The following is a 26,239-nucleotide window of genomic DNA, read 5'->3' as shown; positions in this document are numbered from 1 at the left end:
TCTACCACTGGGGATTTTTCTCTTAGCTTTGGTATCATCTTCCAAAAATGTTCTGCCTCCCAGCTAAAAGCAACTGGCTGAATAAAGGAGAAAGACAAGGATCTGTACTGTCACAAACCAATTTTTCAAGCAGGATGGAGGAAACCACTCACCAACGTGTGACCCAGGCCCTGTCATATGCTTAGCCTACACCACACCTCCTCTCTGCATCTGCTTTTCCTTTCAGTTTGGCACATCTGTCTAGTAGTTTCCTCAGGACAGGAATAACCCTGACACCAAGTGCATGCTGCCCTTCCCATGTGGGATTGTGGAGACCAAACAAACCATTTTATAGACCTAGCTCAGACAATTGCAGGAAACAGAAGGCAGGCTCCTCCTTAACACGGAGATCCTCTTTTCCAGGCTGCACTGGAGGGGAATTTATCCCTATGTTACTTCATCTTTCACCCTGTCACAAAAGCACAGACATAATTTCTGTTTTAGAAAGCATGAGGCTTCTTACAGGGGTGGTACTTACTGTATTTTGCAGATTATAAACTGACTGCAACTCTTGAATTTTCCCAAGCACTACCCATAAATACAAATGAGGTTCTTGCCTGTGAGTTCTATTTTTGTAAACTAGGAACTATCAGAAGTTTTAGCCACTGTGATCAAGAATATATTGCATGCACAACTGGAGGTTTTTAGAAGAGGGGAGCTGCATTTAAAATCATGATGACTAGAAAGTGCATAGATTACCTGATTTAATCAGACTTGTGAAAACAGTGCTGTATTTTATTAATCAAAATCATAATAGATCAATCCAATGTAGCCTTTTGTTAGCTCTACACCAACCTATAAATTAGTCTGTTTCCACAGGCATCCCATTGCGAGGCTTCCAGTTGGATTTTTCACTTACATTGTGAAGTCGTTCAGTGTGCCCTTGAGTACAGTAAAGCCAGAGAGACCTGGCATTTCCTAGCAAGACCCATGTGCTTTAATAACTATTACTCCACTTTGCCAACACTTCAGAGCTTTCAGGGTTGATTTTAATTAGAGGAGCTGTGACATTTTTAGTACCTTTTAAGCAGCTGCCTTGCTTCACAATCATGATGCTCTGATTACAAAAGACTGGGGGAACACAAACTGTGTGATGCTGTTGCAAGATAGCTGCACTAGGAAGAGCCATAGTTTAATCCTATTGGGTTCTTACCAAACTCCTTCAAAGCTGTCCTTATCTAGTGTTGAAGCTTTGAACTTTTTACTTCAGGCTTCTTTGTAAGAATTGTGTACAAACTTATACGTGCACAACAGTGCAGGGATTACCATGTTATTTCTGAGTCATCACTGAGCAAATGTCAAGAAATTCTCCTAAAAATGTGGAGTTATATTTTGTGTTAAAAGCTTGCAGGGTGTACACGTGAGATATGGGAATGGATTTCATGCTGTTTGTGCTCTCAGGACAGACAAAGCACCTTTACTGGTCTCTCTGTGCCTTAATTATTCCCCACCCTCAAGTTAACAGCTTGTTTCACAACTCCATTTCACATCAGACTTGGGAGAAATTGATGAATTTTTACATATAGTTTTGAACTTAAAATTCAAATTGACTTCTAAACTGCCACTAGAGGAAAGCAGTCTACGTTAGTCTAATAAATTACTCACTAAGCCTGAAGTATACTTTTTCATTTCTGAGCATCCTCACTAAAAGCAGAAGACAAATCCTAGATAATCTTTTATAGAGCTACTGTGGTTATTTCACTGAATTTCACTGAATTTTTTTTAGAGTTGGAAGGGACCATATAGATCATCTAGCCCAACTCCCCTGCTGAAGCAGGATTGCTTAGAGAATGCTACTCAGGACTGCATCCAGGCGGGTCTTGAAAACTTATGCCCGTGCTTTTCTTCATGCTGCTCTCTGGTTAAGACAATTGCCAAGATGATGTATGTTGTAGAAGTAGGTAGGAAGGAGTACAGTCTCCTGCCAGGATTTCAAGTATTATCCTTGCCTGCCTCAATAATATATATGAACAACACAGGAAAAACACAAGGGGTGCCCAAATCACTGGACCTGGAAAAAAAGATGTCTCAAAATTTTGTAAGTGGTGAGACTTCTTAAAAAATATAATGTCACTGAGCCTAAAATATTTCTCTGAAGAGGTTTGATCAAGGGTACGGTTTCATAATTGTGTTAAGCAGATTTAAATTATTTTAATGGGTTCAGACTCTATGTTACTGTCAAATGTTTACTCTTGTTATCTATCATGTGGCTCCTCTAACATCGATGTGTTCATGTGGATCATTAAATAGAAAAGAAGAGACAGAAAGATTTAAGGCAAGTCAGTTCCCAGTTCTGACACAGTGTGGGAGTGCTGAATCTAAGGCAAAGCATCCTGTCTTCTCTCCTTTGCCTGATGCCTTTTTAAGTCCTCTCAATATTCAAAAAATCCCAGATTTGCTCTTGAGAAGTAGCTGTATTTTGCAGGGAGAAGCTGCCTTTTTGAAACCCAGGACAAGTCAGTGAAGGAGAAGAACACAGTCTTGTTTGGTTTAAAATCTGATTTTGTGTTTGTGATGCGTGTAGAGGTAAAAAGCAGTGCTGGGAACATGAATTGACCGTTTTATGTAGCAGCACAAGTGAGCAGCCAGAAGGCAGAAGAGAAAAATCAATACAAATGTTGGTGTGTTGAGTTGTCCCATAATCTGTGATTGCTTTTGCCTCATCACTGTGATCACTTTCGCTAACCAAGTTCACTCAGGGATTTTTGCCAAAAATGTTGGTGAACAGACCTGTGATTCCAGCCTCTGGAAGGGCCTGGAGGGTGCAGTGCCTTATACACAGGCTCTAACATGACATGTCAGAGTGAGAGGCAGATTATGACTAAAATAAGTGACAGGCCTTTCTCCTTGACACCTAAGGACCCTGTCAAATGAGGTTGAGTGCTAAATCTCTGAGAAAATGGAAGCTTAACCCTGGGACCACACACACCTGTTAAGGGGAAGAGCCTCCAGAGCAGTTCTGAGAAAGTTAGACTCCTGCTCCTTCCCTCACAGTGTCAGATTCCCTACAGGAGCAGTGATATTCCCATCTCTGGACATAGTTTGTCATTTGAGATTCTCACACTATCTCTTGAAAGTGAAGCCCTGAAGTACCCCCTAGTTTCCTCCACTTCCAAATCCACACCTAAAGCATGTGGCAGCATGGATCAGCTTAAACCACTTGCCAAACAGCCAGTCTGAACGGCAGAAGAGTGGCCATTCATCCAAAAGCAGACCACTGCTTTTCCATTTGTTTCTGTTTGCATGTCACCTTTTCTAGCAAATCTGTTGGAGGAGGAAGGGATTCTTTCATCATGCATTGAAATTTAACAAGGGCACTTTATTTTCCTTTGCAACAACCTGTAAGAAACAGAAAATACATCCTCTCCCTACACTGAAAACCATTGGTTGGGGATGAGATGACCACTTTTCAAATGCCCACTCAAATGACCACTCAAAAAAGTATAGAGATGAGTCCACAACCCTCTCACTGTCCAAGTCAGACTTCACCACAACAATTCAACATAAAGCTTCCCTTGCAGCTCTCAGCTTGATCTGTGGTCCTCAGTTCCTCCTCTGGAATCTGCCTCCTTTCTCAAGACATGGGAGAAAGACAAATGAAGAACAAAATCACACATCAAGACAGAGAGACTGTTTCAAGAGCACATATAGGTTATTGCCTCTTTTATTGAAGGAGACGGTATAGTTAGGAGTGAGAACTGTCTCTCTAAATTAGACAGGACAGATTTGCAAAGGCTGGAAGACCAGCTGGCACATGGATAGAAGGCATTGGTGTTGTACTTCCTGACTTACAAAGCACTGTCAAACTTTTTGGAGTTAACTAAAGTAAACCTACTTCTGTTAAACTGCATAAGACCGACAGAGCCCTGGGTGAAGCTGTTCTCTGACTTCCAGAAGGATCTGCATCATATCCAAGGCTTTGTGGAGATCTGAGCATACCTCAAAAATGTCTTTCTCTGTTTCTGCTTTAAATCTTCTCGTTCATCTCTCCTATCAGAGCTGGCCAGGAGCAAAAACAGTTTAGAGCTGTATTTAGAAAAGAGCTGTATTAGTAGTAATGAGGTATGGATGGAGAATATCCCAGAAGTCTTGCTCTCCTAAAACTCCCAGCCTCAATTCCAGATCAAAAGTCAGCTAAATACAAGCCACATATCTGAATTCACACCTTGGGCTAAAAACCTATGTTATATGAAACTAACTTGAAGTGGGCAGAGGTGGAAAATTCTTCCTTGTCCCTCAACTCCAGATTGGCTGCAGAAAGTGGAGGTGCAATCCTTTGCCTGACTGAAGGCAGTTTACTAGCTTCTTCTCTTCTAAACAAATGTCATATCCACTGCAAATTACAGTGCATGGAAGTCTGTGATTACAACAGCAGAGCACAGGAAATGTGATGACAGCAAGCGAGAATTTTCTAGCCAGATATGCACCTGGACGAAGCACACAGACATGACGAAGCTGATTCTCTACTTCTCTGCGATACTGTTTTGCCACTTTTGGCCAAGTTTATAGTTTAAATTGGTAGGTTCTGTCTATAGAATCTTCAATGGTAAAAGCCACTTATCAGACAGAGGAAAGAAATGCTTTCAGCACCACCTACTAGTCAACAACCAGGGATTCATCAGAAATATCAAAATGTGACATTGTAGGGGTTTTCAAGAGATGTGCACTGAGAAGTCTCCATTCCCAAAACTCCTTGGCAGAAGCTAGAATAAACTTTCAGGTATACTATGCTGGTATGCTACCAATAGTATGCTACAACTGACATTGCTAATGCATTTTTTCGCTATTCCATTAGCAGTAGAGTGCATGCCACAGTTTGCTTTCACCTGCAGAGGCATCCAGTACACCTGGAACTGACTGCCCCAGGGGTGTAAACACAGCCCTACTATTTGCCATGGACTGATCCAGACTGCACTGGAGAAGGCTAGAACTCCAGAACACTTGCAATACATTGTAATTGTAATACATTGCAATACATCATTGTGTGGAGTAATAAAGCAGAAGTGTTTGAGAAAGGTAAGAAAATAATCAAAATTCTTCTGAAAGCAGGTTTGGCTGTAAAAAAGAGGTAAGGTTAAGGGACCTGCATGAGAGATCCAGTTCTTGAGAATTAAGTGGTAAGATAGGCGTCAGTAGATCCCAATGGATGTGATTAACAAAATAATGTCTATATCCTCACCGACTAACAAAAAGGATACACAAGCTTCCTTAGGCATTGTGGGTTTCTGGAGAATGCATGTTCCAGGTTACAGTCAGATTGTGAAACCTCTCTATGAAGTGACTCTAAAGAAAAGTGATTTTACATAGGGTCCTGAGCAACGATAGGCCTTCAAGCAAATTGAACAAGAGATTGTGTATGCAGTAGCACTTGGACCAGTCCAAACAGGATGGGACATTAAAAATGTGCTCTACACCACAGGCAGGGCCAAAGGCCCTAGCTGGAGCTTATGGCAGAAATCACCAGGGGGAACTTGAGGTTGTCTCTTAGAATTCTGGAGTCAAGGTTACAAGGCACCAAGGCCAACTACACCCCAACTGAGAAAGAAATCTTGGCAGCATATGAAGGAGTTAGAGCAGCTTCAGAGGTAATTTGTACTGAAGCACAGCTTCTCCTGGCACCCCAATTACCAGTGCTGGGCTTGATGTTCAAGAATGAAGTTCTTTCTACTCATCATCCCACTGATTCTACCTGAAGTAAGTGGGTTGCATTAATCACACAGCAAGCTTGAATAGGAAACCCAAATCATCCAGGAATTGTGGAAGTGATCACAAACTGGATCAAAAGCAAAGGCTCTGGAATGCCACCAGAGGAGGTGGTACTCATGCTGAGGAAGCCCCACCATATAATGAAGTCTCAGATAATAAGAAACAGTATGCTCTGTTCCCTGATGGATCTCGTTGTACTGTAAGAAAACATCGAAGGTGGAAAGCTGCTCTGTGGGGTCCTACACAACAAGTCACAGAAGCTACTGAAGGACAAGGTGAATCAAGTCAATTTGCAGAGGTAAAAGCCATTCAGTTGGCCCTAGACATTGCTGAATGAGAAAAGTGGCCAATACTCTATACAGACTCATGGATTGTGGCAAATGCTCTGTGGGGATGGTCTAAGCAGTGGAAACAGAGCAACTGGCAGTGCAAAGGTAAACCCATCTGGGCTCCTGAATTATGGCAAGATTTTGCTGACTGGCTAGGGAAACTAGTTGTGAAAGTACACCATGTAGATGCCTACATATCCATGAGTTGGGCCACTGAGGAACATCAAAATGATCAGCAAGTGAACCAGGCTGTTAAGATTTTTCCAGATAGATTTGCACTGGGAACATAAAGGTAAACTATTTTTAGCTTGGTGGGCCCATGACACTTCAGGTGATCAAGGAAGAGACGCAACATACAAATGGGCTCGTGACCAACGGGTGAATTTAACCATGGATGCTATTGCACAGGTTATCCACAACTGTGAAAAATGTGCTGAAATCAAGCAGCTAAAAGGTTAAAATCTTTGAGGTATGGGGAACAATGGTTAAAATATAAAGCCTGGCAAATTGACTACATCACAATCCCCCAAAGCTGCCAGGGTAAGTGCTATGTGCTTACAAAGTGGAAGCAAGCACCAGATGTTTGGAAACCTATGCTGTACCCCATGCTACCGTCCGGAATACCACCCTGGGCCTTGAAAAGCAAGTCTTGTGGCAACATGCTACTCCAGAAAGAATTGAGTCATACAATGGGACTCATTTCAAAAACAGTTTTTGTAACTGGGCAAAAGAACATGGCATTGAGTGGGTATATCATATCCCCTATCATGCACCACCTTCTGGGAAAATTGAGGGATACAATGGATTGTTAAAAACTACCTTGAAAGCAATGGGTAGTGGATGCTTTAAAAAATGGGACAAGCATTTAGCATAAGCTACCTGGTTAGTTAACACCAGGGGATCCATCAATCGAGTTGGTCCTGCTCAATCAAACATTTTACATAGTCTAGAAAGGGATAAAGTCCCTGAGGAGGATTAAAGAAATATGCTAGGGAAAACTGTTTGGATTTTTCTTGCCTCAGGCAAAGGCAAAAGCACTCATGGGACTGTTTTTGCTCAAAAACCCATCTGTTTTGGTGGGTGATGCTGAAGAATGGAGAAGATCAATGTGTACCTCAAGCAAATTTGACCCTGGATGAGAATACTTAATTCTGAGTTGTATGATGTTTTCTTTTACGTAATACTAGCAGTGTTCAATAAGTGTTTTTCAGGATAACATAGTGGTGATAAAACCTGAGATAGCTTCATCAAGTGGCATCCAGCAAAATTGTTTGAGCTGGACATGGTACCTGTGGGCACAAAACACAATGAATTTCACATCATCTTTCCTGCGCTGAGAATCTGCTATGATAGGTAAAATCCTACAGTTATGAACTAAATGGACCTAATGAACTTTTGTGTATAAAGATAAATCATAACTGAGTGGCCTGCATGTATCTATCCATCTATATATATGTGTATATAGATTTGATAGATAAAAGTATTAGTGATCTAAGCATGACATAAATGGTATGGAATAAGGGGTGGAAAGTCCTGATTTGAAGTAAAACAGAACCAACTTTCTGTTCACTAATTTTGCTTCTTAGCTAGGTCTCTTCTAACTCTCTGAAAATAACAGCACATTGGGCAGAAAACTGTTCATTCTCAGAGTGATAAGACCTGTTTAAAGCTGATGCCAGGAAGTCGTATGCAGAGAGGCTCTTGCTTATACTTATTGCTATAACAACCTAGGTCAGCCAATTTTGTTATTTGCCCCATTAGAGGATCAGAAACAGAAAAGCATAGAAGGGTCCCACCTGCAAGGAGAAGCAGACAGGACAGGAGATCCACCCCATCTATCTCATGCTCAGTATAAAAGCTGAGGGATCAAAGGGTCAGGCCTCTTTCTCCAATGACCAACGTCCTAGGAGGACCATGTCAGTTCATCTGCCTTTGATCCTGATCCCTGTGTTCCTGACTCCAGAGCTGGAATCCAGTTCCCATCCATCACTGAGTCCAGTCTGGGACTTCCCTAGTGCCTGCTGGTGACATCATCCTGGGAGCTTGATATGGTTTTGTATATGTTGTATCAATTTTCATTATTTCCATTACTTTCATTTTCTATTTAATTAGTAATATTTCAGTAAAGTAGTTTAGTTCCTTCTAAACTCATAAATCTGTCTCTCCTCCTCTCCTTGGAGTGCGAGGTGGGGGGAGAGCATCTGTCAGCTCGTAATTGACTGATTCAGCCTAAACCATGACATCATGCCTGCCTCAAAACTATCCAGTGAGGAAGGGAAGAGAATTCCTGAGGCCTGTCTCAGACACTCAGGAAGGCCATATGAATTGCCACTCACCAGGAAAGGGTATGCAAAACCTCCCTTCTTTTCCCAGCTTAACCATAAGCAACAAGCACCCATGAGGCACAAAGACAAGCAGCAGGCGTACTACACAAGTACAACAAGCAAAGTATGCCCCAAACTTTATCACACTGTCCCATGCATGAACTCATATCTGGCCTTGTATCAGCCCTTCTTCTTTCAGGCATGTCGGGTGACTAATTCTCCCTGACAGCCTTCAATCACAGGCTGATGAAACCGAAAGCAATGTCAGAACAGATGCAGAGCTTTGTGGTGAGGCCAGCACAAAGTCACATCTTGGTCTAAGGAAGCAGCAGTATTTCAAAGGCTAAGCCCGGCTCTGATGACTTTTAACACAAAAGAGTGGTGCATACCTTAACTGAGCAGTGAAGGCATCAGGCTGCATTCTCAAGCAGGTGTGACTCCACTGCTCTCATTAAGTCCTGGTGAGTTATCTGATTGTTCAAGACTTAGATATCAAACTTCCAATATAACAGACATAATGTGGCTAATGCCTGATTTTAAGCAGCAATGGGAGCTCTTCGGTTGCAGCAAAAAGGGGACAGACCTTTAAATTCTGTTTTTCTGTCACCTTCACAGTCCTTGAATTAGCTTGACATAAAAAAGAACCAACAACTGTATCCCCTTGCATCTGATTTGCAGACTAGGAAAAAAAAGAAGTTACATGAAAAATAAAGGTGTAGCTGCACTTATTGCAGGCAATGGTACTGATCAAATTACTCTCATGCTACTGCCTGCATTTAGAGGCTGACACAAGCAGCATGAGGCGGGACAGAATTGTCTACCTTTAAAGATGAGATGAATTAAAAGATTTGGAGAGGGCGTGTTGGAAAAATCTCAGAGCTTCTCCAGCCACTTAACAAAATTTTATAGTGTCCTGACTAAGGGGTTTTCCACTGAGGAAAGAATATTTTATTCCCCCAAAACAGGAGAGCAGCCAATAAGCTGTTCTGCCTCTCAATGTAAATGGATGCATTCATGCTCTTGATGGGATTTAGCCAAGAAATGATTCCATGTGGGTTTGGCTATGTGGGTTAGCCAGTAGAGGCTAAAGAAATTCCAAGTGGAAGGGTGTGGGCGTGGCAGCCACTTCTAGAAACCAGAAGCAGTGGGAATGTGGGATATACAGGCCCTGGGATGGTCTTCACTTCTAAGTCCTAAACTTCTGTCATGGACAGCTGCCTGTGGAGGTGCTCAGGTTTTCAGGAGGGGAAGAAACCACATTTACACAAGAGTATTCCTAGGCCTCCAAATCAGGAAATTGATTCCCTGCTCAACCACTGCATGATTTTGGGCAAGGCGCTCAATTATTCCACCTGGAAATCATAAGCAGTAATGCTAAGTAAAATTAATAATAATTAAATTATTAATTAAACTATATAATTATTATATTATACATATATAAGTTATGTAATTAATATATGAGATATATTTTATATATAATTAAATAAAAGAATAATAATTTAAAAATTAGATTTTGGAGATTGCTTGGGAAAAAGCACTTTGTGTACCTTGGACTTGCTGGCTGATGTGAACAAGAAACATCATTTGGCCACTTACAATGACAAAGAAGAAAAAAAAAGGCAGAAACAGAGCTAATTGGTATATCAGAGGTGATTGCATACTGTTACCTCTATGTTTCTCATAGATAGCCCAGACAGAAATCCACTGAAAAGACCTGCCATATTTTTCTTCATATGAGTTCTTAGTTCTAATTGTACAGACTTGGGCAGTTCCTGTTCTGGAGAGCCAGCATGAATGGCTCCAGCCAAAACTCAGGTAGACAGTGGGCTGTGCCTGCCCTGCTGGGGAAGCAGTCTAAGACAAGTACCTTTCCTTCCTTTATCATGTAGTGGATGTGACCTGTTAGCGTAGCAATGACTGTGAGTGCTACTACCCAATAGACTAGAGCCCATTAGTCTCTTTATGCAGGTGTTAACAGTTGCTAGTTCCCTGAAGAAGAGCAGGTCCCTTGACTTCCTGAAGCTGTGGACTAGACATGGTGAAGAGTGAATGCTGTCTGCCACTGAAACTGGAATGAAGTACGGCTTTGTCCATGATGCAGACATTCACTTTACATTCATCTTCTCCTATATGCAAAGAAAAGAAATCTTTCTGGTTAAAGAAAATCTATTCAAACTCTCTCTGTATACATTTTTCTGGTGCGCATACATAAAAACTTGCTAATACACAATGGCTGTGTATATTATTTCCCTATAGTAATGAAGTTCTGTAGAATTAAAGCAGTGTTTCATATACAACACATTCTTGCTCTGCAATGTAGTCAGTATATCCTGGCTCGAAAAAAAAGGAAAGCCTCTAAAACAGCAGTACAAATTTGAAAAAAAAAAAAAAAAAAGGCACAAAGGAAAGGGAAGGAGGTTGTAGTGTGTGATCAGACAATAAATTACAAATAGTTACTGCCTTCTCACCTTTCTTGTCCACTGGGTAGTAACATAAACAAGTAACTGATGGGGTGAGGGAAGGCTGTACTGAAGAGTGCCTTATTATGAACACAGCATAATTTGTCAATTAAAATTGTTGGATATCAGTTTCCAAACAGATCTTCTGGTAATGGGGCATGCTGGTATGAGGGCCAGAAGTGTAGATTGGATTGTGAGATGGCAGAACAGCGCCTCCACCAGAGTAGTAATATCTGGCTGTTCAGACACAGATGCTCGGTTGCAATACTATTGGAAGACAACTTGCAGAAGGCCATTTGTGGGTTCCAAATTTTTTGTCTTTCCAAGTAGGTGAGCAAAATGCTTGGAGTTTCAGTAAGTCACAGCTGGGAAGGCTTGAGACACCATTCAGATGTCCTTCCTAGCCAAATTCCAGCATTAACCACTGCATGTGATCTGCTTGGACTTATTTTGCACCCAGTCCTGAGCAAGTGAATCTGCTCAGCCCTGTGCCAGCAATGTACATAGGTTTTGCCAGCCAGCTCAGCGAGAAAAAAACTGTTTAAGTGAGGATTTCAGCTGAAGGACTTTACAAGACACCCTAGTCAGTGCATAACAGTAAAAAAGCCTGCATTTCAACAGACATTCAGTAACTCCAGAAGCATCACCCAGTGGGATCTCGTTAGCAAGTATCCAAAGTGACATCTACTGGTGTAGATTTGGATTAGTGTGAAATCTAGAAATGATGTTACAGCAAGGCAGAGCTGCACAGAGCAGCTGACTAATGAGCCCCAAAAGGTATTAGTGGGGGAATCAGCAGCTGGAAACCAAACCTGCTGAGTTCTGCTAAATAATTGAACCTCTAACTATTATGGAAGCAGATGAAAAAGATGTCAGCTTGCTTCCAAGCTCCAGTGGTTTGCTAATGGTGTCTCCCTTGTCTGAATTTTAAAAATTACCTAACACTACAGCACGGGAGGAAATCCATGCAGCTTTTCGCATCAGGGAAGCTCTGTTAGTTTAATGCCAAGAGATAAGACCTGGCACACACATATTCATTCAGACCACCTAGAGAATTCTATACGTGTAGGTAGCTGGATTCACAAAGACCAAGACATGTTGCATATCCTGGGACTTCCAAGGGAATATAAAAATTAAACTACAGGGGCTAGTACTGTTTCCCTAAAAACACTCCGAAGATGGCTATGTTTAATAATGGCCTTGGAGGTCCTTAGCAGGTACATCAATCCCTTTTTTGTGCTGAAAAGCACATCTTGTAAAGCCCTGTTCTCTCTCTCTACTTTCAAGAGAGACTACAGAACTTAGCCGTACCCAGATAACTTTGTAAACCTTTGTCTTTCTATTTGTGCTTCCTCTTACTAGGGGAGACCAGTTTGTTCACCATTTCACAAAAGACAGTCTCTGCCTTGCAGAAAAGGGGACTCTTTTTGGAGATACAAAGCAGAAAATTAAATCAAGCTGGAATTTCCAAAGGTTGAAAATGTTAGAGAAGAGAAGTGGGTGATGTAGTAAAATTGCAAATGGCTGTAGTCCGGAAACTAGTCTGATGCTAAAAATCTGTACTCTAAGCTGTGGAGAAAACTGACACAGAAACTCAAGAATCTGGCTCAGAGGCAACACAGCCCAGTCAGGACATCCTTGTATACAACTGGTTGGGGGACAAGTTCTGACAGAAGTCTAGTCCAGGTCAGATCACTTTATCCTCTTGCATGCCTCCAATTACCAACACGAGAATGATCTGTGGGGTTAAGGTGCCCTTCAATCACTCTGCAGATGTCCTTCTCTTGTTCCAACTCTGCTTGGGCTTACTCCGGCTTCCACTGTCCTCAATAACCAATGAATCAAAGGTGTCCAGAACACAGTAAACACTACAGGACATTGCCCTTTCAACCTTCTTCACCCAGAACAGCCCGTGATTTAATTGCTGCAGAGTGCAATTCTTTTTGGTTGTCATCGTTACTGGTATTTTGACTGCTCCCACCCACCCCAGAGCCCGCTTCTTGGAAGGCACAATCTAATCCCTGTCTTGCAAAGCATCACACTGGGAGTGTCTTAGCCAGGTCTACTGCTTTCTCATAGCCAGAGGGCCTGTGACCCAGTTGTAAACACTCTTTGGTCTATAGCACAAAGAGTATCTGCAGTGAAGTTAACTAAGCAAGGAATTTTTTGTATGTTTGGTTTTTATCCTGTTTGTATGTTTGTATGTTTTGTATGTTTGGTTTTTATCAAAAGCAACTGTAGAAGCAGGAGGAGAATCAAGTTAATGATACCTCTCCATCTGCACAATACATATACATCTCTGAAAATCTATTTTGATGCTTACACACCAAACAGTAGCCACAGCTTCATTAGACCACAAGTGCTGGATAAAAATTCACATCAGTGGTTTGTTATCAATGATTTAAAAGTGAAGAGATAAGACAGAATGTTTCTGTTCATTGAGTTATGAATTTTATCATTTAAATTACAGAATATGATTCATTGCTGAGGAAAATCTTTTCTTTGTTTGAGATCCTTCACCTTTTGACATGCAAAGAATACAATTCCTGCATGGAAAATACTTTTTCAGTTGTTGATAGTCTCCAATGAAAAATGTACTATATATTTATCCCTCTCAAGGAAGACTGCGCCTTCAAAATTGCATTTTCAGGCAGTGACATTTCATTCCTTTGTACAGGACTTTTTAAAGCCCTAGGCAATATCTGCATCTCAAGTTAGACAAAAATGAAACATCCCATACATGTACTAAAGTTTAGTTAACATTATGAAGCTGGTTTATTGCAACAAAGTTTTACGAATATTGTTTGCCCCCATGAGCCTGGAACTTAGCTTCAAAGGTCTCATATTACTGGAGAACAAAGCCAATTCACATTCTGGTATTTTTCCTGCCTAGGACAGGATTTTCACAGCTATGCACTGGTTACATATGAAATTAAATATTAAAAGTAAATAATTATATGATGTTGCATGTTGATTATCTCTCATAAGAATCTAGGACCACAGCAATAAATGATCATTGCCTTTTTGTCTGAGTGATTTAGTGCCAGAAGTGAGCTCACCAATCAGATTTAAAAGAAAAAAAAAACAAAAACAAAAAAAAAACAACAAACAAACAACCAAAAACCAGCATTATGAGAACAGTTTCACACTGGAGAGGACAAAGGCTCTAACTTAGGATTTCTCCCATTGCCAGCAACCCAAATGTTCTCACTTTTCTAGCAGTAAATTTGAATATCACCTACCTGAAATCATAGAAGACCTGGAAATTACATGTTTTAGATATCTACAAAGAACTGAATAGTTTTTATGGTTTTCCTGGGATGTGGACATTTCAAAATACTGCAGGGAATCCTTCTGCCTAATGAGAGCATTTAATGCCCCAATAAGAAAAACAGGAAGAATTAATGGTACACATCCAGAGACAGAAGGACTCATGCTTAAACAGGACAAGGACTGCACATTCTCCTGCTGCATGATAGGTTCCCTGAAGGAACAAACATCAAAACCCAGGTGTCACCATTTCCCTGTTGCCAGCAAAGAGACAAGGAAGTCCTGAGCATTTCTTACTGTGCCACAGAGCCTCACTGATGCAACAAGATGTTAACATTCTTCTGCCACCGAGGCTTTAATCATGTAATGACCCTTCAGCTTTTGTACTTTGCAAACAGAAAAAAATTAACAAAACTCTTTGTTCCCCCAGCCAGATAAATCTCAGAAGAAACTGTGCTTGGAATGAACTCATCAACTGTGTTAGTGAAAGTGTAATAATAATAGCAACATAAAATTAAACCCTCAAATGAGGAAAATCGTCTTGCCATCAGAATTCAGATATTGCATAGTAAATGAGGTGAGCAAACACATTGTAAGGCATGACAGAGATGAAATACTGAACATTCGCATATTAAGAAAACCGTTGACCTTGTTTTGTGCAATGGGAGAGCTGAGGTTCCTAGAAGCATACACATACAACCACGTGATTAAGTATTGTGCCACAATCAGCACAGCAACCAACAGGGTCGAATACAATTGTAGAGACAACTTCAATTCTTCCAGCATTTGAATTTTCTATTTACAACCTTTCCATATTTTTATGCAGATTTCATGCTCAATTTGGAAGGCAGCAATCCTTATTAGCATAACTAAACTTCTGCTTTATTACCCACAACATATAAGACTGGTCAAAGACAAGCTGGGCTGGAGACACTTCCCCTTCCACTCTGAGAACTACTATAGCTACTGAAGCAGTTCATGCTCCACCTCAAGCATGGCCTGAATTCAAACCTACATCCTGTCTTGAAGCCAAGACACTTGGACAGGGGACCATGCTTACATCCTTTTTGGTTGATACCCCCCATTGTGAGAATAGCTTTGAGGTCTTGCTAGTTTTCAGCATGGGCTCAGCAATGCTGATGCTATATAAGCATGTGTAAGATTTGCAGAAAGCCAAACCGCACACATTGTCTCACTAGCAGCCAAGACAGATTGCTAATTGCAGAGCATGCGCTAGGGCTCTCTTGGGACTGGGTTCTTCAACAATGGTGGAAATCACAGAATGGTATAGGAGTTGGAAGGGACCTTCGGAGATCATCTAGTCCAAACCCCCTGCCAAAGCAGGTTCACCTACAGCAGGTTGGACAGGAACATATCAAGGAAGGTTTTTAATATCTTCAGAGAGGGACACCACACAATCTCTCTGGGCAGCCTGTACCAGTGCTCTGTCCCCCTCAAAGCTAAAGAATTAACTATGTAAATAAGAAATTATGGATCATTACATGAAGAAAGTTATCAGCATTCACTGATGAGGTGTGCAGGTATATAGCACAAAGTCATCTGTTAATAGAAGGCAGCGTTCCACCCAAGAGCACTGGAAACAAGATGGCTGCTCTAACACGGCAAGCTGATAGTACTTGGTATTAGCAAGGTAATGAGGATATTAGCTATCCACAGCCTCACCATAAGGGCACTGGCAACAGACCCTAACCTACCAGGCACAAGGGTACTGCTGGTCTCTTGGCAGTCTTGCCTGTGTTGGTCTAGTGTGGCACCTCTCCCCAGAGACAGCTGTGGTAGGGCCTAGATGATCTGTGAGGCAGTAGTGTTGAGACCAAACCTAGATCACATCAAAAAGCAAGCTGCATACATGTACCTAGGGGTAGAAGGAAGCTGGGGTATACCCCAGTTATGTTCTTTACATTCTTTCAATCCATTTTTAGTATCAGATGCTGGACTTTAATATTAGGTAGGAGTTGGCAGACAACTGCTGGTCCAGTTATTTCAAAATGTCATGTCCAAATGTTATCTTTAAAAATTCATTTTCAAGTGAAAATGTTGCATATTTTTTTATGAAAAAATATTTGATTGCTGCATAATTCCTTCTACTCTTTCCCTAAGTGATTTCCGTGCCTAGTTGCCATGCTGGGCTGAGGGCATATGTATCTCTATTTAACAGATTGGATTTAAAACCTGAAGTTAGGACATGCTGGAACATATCTGTGGTATCCATCATCATTCCTTTCAAGTTCTGCCATAGCTCCTACATTTCCTGAAGCCCTAAACATGAGAGTGCTTTCATCACTCATGTTAAAGCGCCAAGGCAAAAAGGTCAAAACAACAAACATGAATAGCCTGACCTTTCTGTAGGCTTCACCTAGAACCATTTTAACTAATTAATGAAGCTGTGATTCCCTGGCTTGTTTCCCCGACATCCTGCAGCTTCACTAAGGTGGCTTTGTGACTGTGGGTTCATGACCTAGGACACACACTTCCAAACTTGTATTCTGCATAAATAATCTGTTCCTAGTCACTCACTCACTTATACCATGTGCTCTTTTCTCACATAAAAGAGTGAGAAATATTACTGGGGAGATCTCTAATACTTTAAGCTTCTTGGATTTAATTCATACCTGCTAACAACAACTTGTCTATGTATACATACCAGGCAGAATCTCCATTTCAGTTTTCTCCTGTATATTTCTGCTTTTAGTGGAGTTGGTGAAGAAATGAAGGTAAATAAACAAGTTTCATCTTTCAAATGCATGCTACTTGGGGTTATTCCCAGGAGAAAGAAAACCACAAGAAACTGAACTCCTGTGTTTTCACAAGCCAGGTGCACTCCCCAAAGCAGGAATTCCTGGTGCTAATCTCAAAGGTAACCCATCACATCACAAGAAAAAATGGAATCCAGAGCTTTGAGATCAAATAACATTCCTCCAAGTATCCCTGTTTACTCTCTCTGCAGAGCCAACCCTTTGCCATATCACTTAGGAGTCAATGCATTTCCAAGAGACTTCACCACCCAGTATTCAGCCAGACTCAGCAAAGTCTAGATAGCTGACATTATCCCAGGGAAATCCCCATTGGCTGGAATTTTTATCCAAGCTTAGTCTATATGCATCCTACTCATGCATGTGTGAATTTTAGTCTAGATAACCTTGGATTTGTAATAGAGGTTCCTTAAGGATCTCAGATTCCTTAAATGCTTATAGAGCTGTTTGCCTAACAGCAAGAAAAATACAACCCCCATCTACCTCTGGGAACACTTCACTGGTCTAGCATAAGAGACAGCAACCATTGAAAACAGAGCATTAGCCCATCAGCCTACAACTCAGACATTCATTGTTCTTTTTTTTTTTCCCCTTGTGTTTAATGCAGGTCTATGTCATTGCTTAGAAACAGTTCCACCTATAAACATACATTAAACATATACTGCACATATTAATATGTTTCTATTAATATATTATATTATCTACCTACATATTCATTAAACACATTATTGAACCACAAATTTTTGACCAGGTAGGTGTTCTAAAACTGTCTGTCTGATAACCAATACCCTCTTTTAAATGATCTTATGAATATCTTTCTCTGGCAGTTACAGGTAGACAATTTCCTCTAAGTACTTGCTTTCCTTAGAAGCGTAATCCCAAATCTCTTTATTTGCAGAACAATTCTCAATACCTCTTTACAAGATGCATTATGCCACCAGAACAACTCATCCTTATCCATGCTTCCCTCCTGAATCAATAGGATTGGGTCAGAAGTTTGGCCTAGTGCAAACATGTTTTGTTTATGGACAGCCACTCTCAGCTCTGAGAAGAAACCTTCAAGCTTTCTCCCAGACATGTTCTTAGGTCACTGTAACCCGTACAGAGGTAGGGACTGCACAGGGAACATCACTTATACTGAGCAGGGCTTCTTCATTCTGTCTATAGGTATTTTCTATTTTCCTTGGCAAATGATATAAGTCAACACACAGTCTTTCATGATCAGAAACCCCTCCTCAGCCATTACCCACAGGGCCTCTTCCTATAAAATGAAATTATTCTAAAGAAACAATTTTCACTCCGTCTTGGAGGTAAGGCAACAAAACTGCCTTCTCTCTCCACACATCAATCCCTAATGTATGGTAACAATGGGCTTAGCTACCTTAAATTAGCTCATTTCTCTAGTAAAGGTTTGGTTTGTAAAGTTCTTTTCAATCTCATTCTGAATCCTCCCAGTTATTAATTTCCTTCTTGTTACAAGAATCAACTTAAGTAGAAGAGAGCAGAAGATACTTAACCAATGGTAAGGTCCCCAGATAAATGAAACTCTCTTTCAGATGGATCCCCTGTGAGTAGCGGAAGTCTAAATGTGAAAACTAGTTTTGTCCCACTTTACCTATCAATGCAAAGAAAGCCTTGGAAGCAATACAGAATCTCTCAGAAACACACTGAATTATGCCCTTCTCACAAACCACAAATGCAAGTTTGGAAAGCACCCACGTAGGGATAGTGATGTCTTTAACATTTAAAATAATGTGAGCATTTGACAGATAATGAGAAAAATAGACATTTTTCTCCCCTCATCTTCACTCCCTATTTCAACTTTGCAGGTCTTTTTCATGTGGGAGGTATGTTTAAACAGGGACGGAGCTCAAGGGACAGTAGAAAGTCCAGTGCAGCAAAGTACCTGGCTCTACCCAGGTGCTCAGGGACAAATCAGCTGAAAACAGTAGTTCTCCAATGAGCATTATGAGTTTTCCAGTGTATGCTGAAAGCCAGATCCCTACCTTGTCTCGAATCCCTTGTCTCATAACTTCTCTTTCAGCCTCCATCTTGGCATATTTGGCTTTTCTCTCTTCCTCTTCTTGCCTGAGGGCTTCCTGTCGTTCCTCTTCTTTCTTGGCAGCATCTGGGTCTTTCTCCTCATCCCCACCCAGCATCTTCCCCATGTCTTTGGTAGCCCCTAGAGAAAGCACAAGAGAAATTCAAACCTATAAGAGTGTGGGAAAATCATTCTCCTTCCCCAAACTCGGAGCCTCCTTCCACTCCCTTTGCATCTGGAAAGGTTTCTCCTTCCACTGAGGAGGAAACACTCCCCACAAAGGCAGGAAGTGGGCAAAGCACCCAGTCTGACTGAGTGGATTACCTGCCACTGGTGTGAGAAGCATGACAGCAAGGGGAAAAGAGTACATCTGTAGACCTGTGTGATGGCAACACGATTGGTTTGCAGTCCTGAGGGGTGCAAGCTGCCATCCATGCAATGTTTTCACTCCAACAGCTCAGTCAAGTGACTGAAGATTGATTTTGGAGAGTCTTTAATGTATCAGGCGTGAGACATCCAGGAAGAAATGATACCAGGGCTAGGAAAGGAATTTGAAATCTCAATTTCAGGGATGAGTAATCAGTGTCTTAATTGTTGCCAGAAATTATGCATCCCATGACAGATAGGAGCACACAGAATTAGCAAACATTTGGAGTTGTTGATGATTTCTAGGCTCCTACCATGGATCAGAAAGAAGCAGCATCACTTTCCTTGGACATCGCTGCCTCTAATGCTTGTTACATAGGTGGGATCATGGCTCTGTCTGGTCTTCTTTCTGTCCCTGCATGCACACTGGTCCTAGATTTTCAGGCCCTGTGTGCTCTTGAATCAATTCTTTGTTATTGTGAAAAGCCCTTGCACAACCATGCAAATGGGGAGTCTTCTGGCATGCCCTTCTATATCCACAGGGCTGCATAAAGCTATTTGCACTGTATTTCAGAGGCACTTTCATTGACAAATGACATGTAATCATCCAGCTGGGGAGAAAAGCAGGTGCTGGGGAAAGAGGGAGGGCATTTACTGTGATACTTCATCATCAGGGCACTGGAGGGCTGCAGCAGGATCAAGCATGGTTACACAGATGAAGTGAAGATATATATCCTTTGTGAGCTGTGCTGAACTTTGCTTAGAGTAGGAGAACACACTTCATAATTTACTAAAAAAAGTACCTTCACCCTGGAAGTACACTGTAGGTAACTGGTTACTGTCCTTAGCTCCTGGGTCAAGACAGATTGGTTCTTTGCTGGCTGAGACTTAACTCAGTTAATCTGAGACAGCCTTCTTGTAACACACACTTACATGCACATACACACATACATATTTAACATCTCTTTCCTTGCATAAGGCAAAGTTATCTGGCCTTTTCAAAGTCTTACGCTGGAAGGAGGCACTGTGAAAGTCCTTCCAAGTAGTTGTTTGTTGGCATTATTAGAGGATAAGTGAAGGGAAAAGATTTTCACAATCCCTTACCCCTCTGTTATAGATTACCTCTTCAGTGTGCCAACAGTGCCAGAGGACAGTCTTTGCTCTTGCTTTCCGTGTGAATTCTTGGGATGGAAATGGTGAAACCTTGGTTCTTTCAGGGAAAAACATCTGCAACCTGTCAGGCTGTTCCTTTCTGAATTGCCCCAGAGATGACAGTTATCAGATTAACTACTGAGTCTAACAACCACCAAGGAATTTGTTGAGAGGTGAGCGGATCCTGTGGCTTTTCCCCTCTGCATTTCTTTTCCAGGTCACATGTTCTCCCAGAGTCCTAAATTGAAAGCAGCCTTGAATCAAAAGCAACCCTCCAATCCCCCAAAATGTGACAGAGAAATGGTCTCTTTATATTTCCCACAGAGAAGTATGGGGAAAGCCTGACAAGATCTGGTTGTTAGAGATGGGATTTTGCCAGGTGGGAAATAGTAATAGTCAACATGACTGTCTCCATTCAGCTAGCTAACCACAAGCCTCTTGACTCTTCCATCCTGTTGGGAAGCCTGTGGATAAAAAGAGGAAGACACACAGGGACCCCAAACAAACCCCAGCTGGTATGTTTGTGGTCCCTAGCTACTGTCAGCCTTCCTGTACTGTCATGTTGGATCTTCCTCTGCAGTGTATAGAATAATACAGGAACTCTTGCATTTTGAGGGCAAATTTACTCAGATTATCTGGTGATTTCTTTTCTGGGATGCAAGAAAGGCTAAATGAAACTGCAAGTAAGTTATAATTTCATAGCAAATGGAAAGGCAATGCAGACTAGTTGGGTCACACATGCCTATTGCAGGGATCTCACTAAGCAGCCTTACTGTGCATAGATCATTGGTGATCAATGCCAGTAACACCTTTAATTCTGGATTCCCCTCAACAAATATTTACACTGATGGTCAAACTGATTTGGATTCAATAGTCTATCAAGTTTATCTCTTTTTAGCTTTTCTCCACTTAGAGCTACTAAGTAACACTAGCTACTTACGAAGCAGAATTCAGCAGCAAAAAGAGGTTATTTTTCCACTCTAAGGAGTACTTCTAGGCTATCATTAAGTTATAATGTCAACTCAGCTCATCATGTAAAGAATGAAATTGCGTAGACTTTCTTTTATCGCTTAGACAAGACCAAGATTTTGAATACTTTATGCATTTGATTTTGCAGCTATTCAGTACAGAGGACACCTACAAGAACAAGAATGTAGTTTCAGGATCCTCACAGGCTCAAGTCTTAATTCACCGCTGATTTCAAAGTCACCTGAATGCTGCACTGTGCTATCACTGTTAACTAATTGGAAGGAAATGTATATAATAGAGAAGCAAAATTTCACACTTCATTTTAACTCCAATCTCTTGTGTTCTTTTTGGTATAGTTGGTACATACACACACACACATATATATATATAAACCTTGGTGTAGTTTTTTGGTGTAGTTGGGTTTTTTCTGTCTCATTTTTCTTCAACCTAAACTTTAGGCTTTTTTGTTAACATTCCCTGGATAAAAGCTTCTGGTTTTTTGCAGTTCAGCAGACAATGCTCCACAGAATTCGCCTGCATGTAACTGAGATGCTTCAGGTACAGGCACAACCAGAAGGAAAGCGCAGAAGTTCTGTCCTTAAGCCTGCCTTTGAAGCTTCCAAGGAAACAGAGGTAGAACAGATGACTGAATCTGTTCATATGATAAGCCTAGGTCTTTTTATCTTCTTTCACATCCCAACCATAACATCTACCTTGACGTAAAGAGAAGAGAGAGAATGTCAAAAAGGGAGCTTCAATCAACATTAGTTTGAACAAGACCATAGGAAGAACACAGAAATGGTTAAAGCTCCAGGACAGTATGTGCAAACTGTCACCTTTCTGACTATAATAAACAGCCCAGTCCCCAAAGGATAAAAAACTTCCATGAGGGAAAGCATCTCAGAGGTGGTTTGTTTAGAAGACAAATAGCATGGCAGACATTCCAAACTAATAGTCATTCCCTTGATCCATATGGGCTAAAGAACTAGTCAATCAGGTGTTAAGCCAAATACTATGAGTGCACTCAGATACAATTGTATGTGATGTTTACTGCTTTTACTTCTCATCAGCCGTCTGAAAACCAGTAATAAAGTATAAGAGTGACTGAAGTTAATTTTGCAAGAAAAAAGGTGAAGATCACATACTCAAACAGATCCTGCATCTGAACCAAAGGAAAGTAAGTTCTTAAACTGTCTCATCTCCATCACAGGAGCACCACCTCCTATGACCTAACCCTTCCATAGCTGACTGTCATCAATCCAGCTTTCTCACAGAAAACATAAACTCAGAAATCAACTTGCAGGAAGAGTGCTCAATGTGTTACTTGTTAAAAAAAAAAAAAAAAAAAAAAAAAAAAAAGAGGAAAAGAAAAAAATTTTCCTAGATATTGACATGCAAAGTTATTTGCTGCAAAAGCTATATCGAACTGCATTAGGATTTTTAAGGATTTACAGAGAAAGAGGTTAATAGGAACATCTTGGGCATTCTTAATTAAGCACAGGATGATGGAAACTTGCACACACCGTTGCTTCAGGTAAGGTAATTAACTGAAATCAGAAGAATTTCTTTTGCTCAAATCTCATTTCATATTGCAGACAAATAGCACCACATACCTGTTTCTCAAGAGGTCTGCATAAATGTGTACTTACATCTCAGAGGATGTTGCAGAAGTTCCCCCTCTCAATCAGCTGTCAGAGGAAGTAGTGAGAGGTTTACTTGAAACAGACACGCCCTGAGAAAATTTTGCAGGTCATCTTTTGTGGCTGAACCGTACTTAGATCAAACAGACAGGTCAACTGATGTCTCAGAGTTTCTGAATCACAGTATGATTTTTATCACATCATCCAAACATCTGGAGCTAATCACAGAGTACTGTCCTACAGCAGGAATAGGTCATTCATTTTAGCAGCATCGCTTCAGGAGCAGAAGAGAGACCTTTTTCAACAAGGTCATAATGCAAAGTTTATGTCAGGTACACAAGAAGTCCTTTCTCCATTTTAAGGCTCATGAAAAAGGTGAATTTGCCATTGAGAAAAAAGCCTTACAGCAATCATTATGGGACTTCTTACTCTGTTCAGAAGTCAAGATTCTTAATCACCAATTTGTCAGAAAAGGCTACGCTGTCATTTATATGAAGACTTCACAAAACAAAGGAATTTCATATGCAAATTTTAACCCAATATGAATCATATATAAAGGAATCAGATCTTGTCGAACTGTTTTTGTCCAAATCCCTTAGATGTTACAGAGATGTTTTCAAATTATTCCCCCTGGCTACTGTGACATAAACTTCATTGTCTCTTGCAGCCAAAATACCAGCAGATGATATTCTTTTAGACAAAATATAAACTTAACCTCTGTTTCCCCTGTCCCCAAAATATGGTGTTATATTTCCAACCCATTTACCTTCCTCCAGCAAAGTCATGACCTCTGCTGATTACACTTGAATGAACTAGACTTGCTGAGAGAGCAGTTCTCACAACCAGAGTGAAATCCATTTCCCAACAGTGATGTCTAGATTCAAGTTTCTGCTTAGAGCTGTGTCCATATGCGCTGGGTATCTGCCTTCCCCCTCAGAGTAAATGGAAACCCACTGTGACCTTCAGTTGCCTCTGTCTACCACTTAAGAGTGAGGTTTCCTACAGAGCCTGAATCACAGCCCAAGAATTGGAGTCCAAATCAAGCTTCAGGTAAAGCACACTCCTACCTTTGGTAAGTTTAGATACCTCTTTGCCTTGTCAATGCCTCGTGTAGACTCCTTGGTCTATGTATCTTACACAACATGATGCATCTCCACATATTCTGATCTAGTAAACAGTGAGCTAAGCATCATGCTAAACTCCAGGTTTATATGCACGTCTTAGTTGGAGACAGACTGAAAACCCAAAGCTACAGTATACAGGAGCAGCATGTGTATTTGTGTGTGTGCATGTAACTTCTCCCTAGCCTAAAAAATAGACAAGAAACAGCAGGCTCCAAAACATGTTATGTTTGGACAACAATCCAATGTAATGCACTTCCTTTCACCCTTAAGAAAGAAAGAGGTGTTTCCAGCATATCCCCAACCTCCACTGCAGCAAAGACAAAGTGATAGATGAACGATCACTAAACAGAATTTCACAAAGAAGCTAGTTCAGTGTCAAGAAAAATGGAAAGTAAGGAGTATGTATTCTACAACCAGACCTAACCCACTGATCTCTAGAAGTTGTTTGGATTTTTTCAGTGCAATTGCAACACATTTCCATTCCACAATGCCTTGCAAAATCAACAGAATTATCCATGAGTTTTTCTGACTCCCTAAAATGAAACAGCCCCAAACTTACTACTCCTAACTCATTATCTTGTACACAAGTAACTTCTGCAATTTTGTTTAAGCCCAGTAGGAATGTAAATTTTCCCTCTTAGGACTGAATGAAAACAAAACAATGGCCTTGGGACTTTTAGCAACCAGATGGGCCAAGAAGGAAGGAATAAAGAACAGTCAATGGGCTGTACAACCTCATTTTTGTCTTTCACTCTGAGAGTTCTTGACATTACAAGATGGTTTTGACAACTTGCACTTTCCCATAGTTTTTTATCTCACTCTTCTTTGAAAACAAGACAGGGAAAGAATGAGTGAACTGAGTTCTTCAGGATCTCTGCTCAGCAAGATCTCCTGTGTTCCCATCTGAAACTTATGGTCTGTATAGTGTGAGCTTTTCAGACACGCCCTGCTGCATGTCCTTTCTTCAGTCTCCTCATCTGTAAAGTGTCAATGAATCTCTCTCCAAGGCTTTGTGTTCTGAAGAGTCACACAATGTAAGGCAGCTCCTGACTTCTTACTTTTTTTTGAGTCAGCTTCTGTCAAGCAATGCTTGTTTCAACGCAGAGTTTGGTACAACCCAATGGAAAGTTATCAGAGTTGACATGAGCAAAAGAGGTTACAAACTACGTAATCAAAAATCACTGTATTCAGACTACACCCAGTTCAAGAACCCTTAATTGCATGGACAAGTTTTTTCTTGTCAAGTATGAGATCAAAATAACTCATCCAGAAAGACCCAGTACATACTACCAGCTGGACAGAATAAAACTTTGACTTTTCCACACCCCTGGGGCAACCTGGTTGTCTGCCTCATCTTTCTGTCCTATTGACGAAAATGAAGAAGGCCAAAGAGGGGCCTGGCCCATAGGGATCCAGGCCATAACACCTCTTTTGGAAGAAAAAGTCTTACTCATATCAGTACAATAAGACAATAGCCAGGAAAGATTTTATTGCCTGTGTCCACATTAACCCTGTGCTCTTTGCAAGTACAAAAAGTACTCCTATCTCTGCTCTTCATACATTCAGGAATAGAACAAAACAATGCTTTTAAGAATGTTTTGAAAACAAAAGAGTACAGCTCCATGCTTGCTGTAGAAAGCTGATTTCCTGCAAATGTTTGCACATTTATTCAGTGATAAGAACAAAGATGCCTCTAGTCTCTGCTTTCTGCTCCTTTAATTAGGAGATGAACGTGCTGAGTCTTTTCCTTCTGCAGTTTTATTTGCTACCACATTACTGTTTTCCATCAAAATAGTAAATGCTCCACTAATGCTTTCAGCTGAAAAAAACCTCTGACTTCCTCCTGTTAAAGTTTCAATAAAAATGTAGCAGCCCTTCAGGAGGGTATTGCATGGTATTCCAGAGTGGTACTTGCATGAATGAAATACTGTGTTTATATATTAGTATTGAATATATATTAGGTAGAATGGATGTATTTCAGTGAAGAAATTTTTCCTAATATCCATCCTAAACCTCCCCTGACACGACTTGAGGCCATTTCCTCTT

General features: G+C 40.9%; 1 protein-coding gene across 1 annotated transcript in view; it reads right to left on the bottom strand.

Moving 5' to 3' along the window:
* Positions 1-23,854, bottom strand: part of CPLX1 (complexin 1) — a 47,731-nt gene extending 23,877 nt beyond the window's left edge. Inside the window, exons 1-2 of the mRNA XM_074166393.1 lie at positions 23,836-23,854; positions 18,908-19,083 (exon numbers count right to left, since the gene is read on the bottom strand). Coding sequence (XP_074022494.1) covers positions 18,908-19,083; positions 23,836-23,854 — 195 coding nt within the window. The remainder of the gene's footprint in view (positions 1-18,907; positions 19,084-23,835) is intronic.
* Positions 23,855-26,239: the final 2,385 nt, after the last annotated feature.

Source organism: Numenius arquata, chromosome Z (genome assembly GCF_964106895.1).
Source record: "Numenius arquata chromosome Z, bNumArq3.hap1.1, whole genome shotgun sequence".
NCBI classification, from domain to species: domain Eukaryota; kingdom Metazoa; phylum Chordata; class Aves; order Charadriiformes; family Scolopacidae; genus Numenius; species Numenius arquata.
The sequence above is the reverse complement of the archived record's forward strand: the minus strand, read 5'-3'. Positions and strand labels throughout refer to the sequence as shown.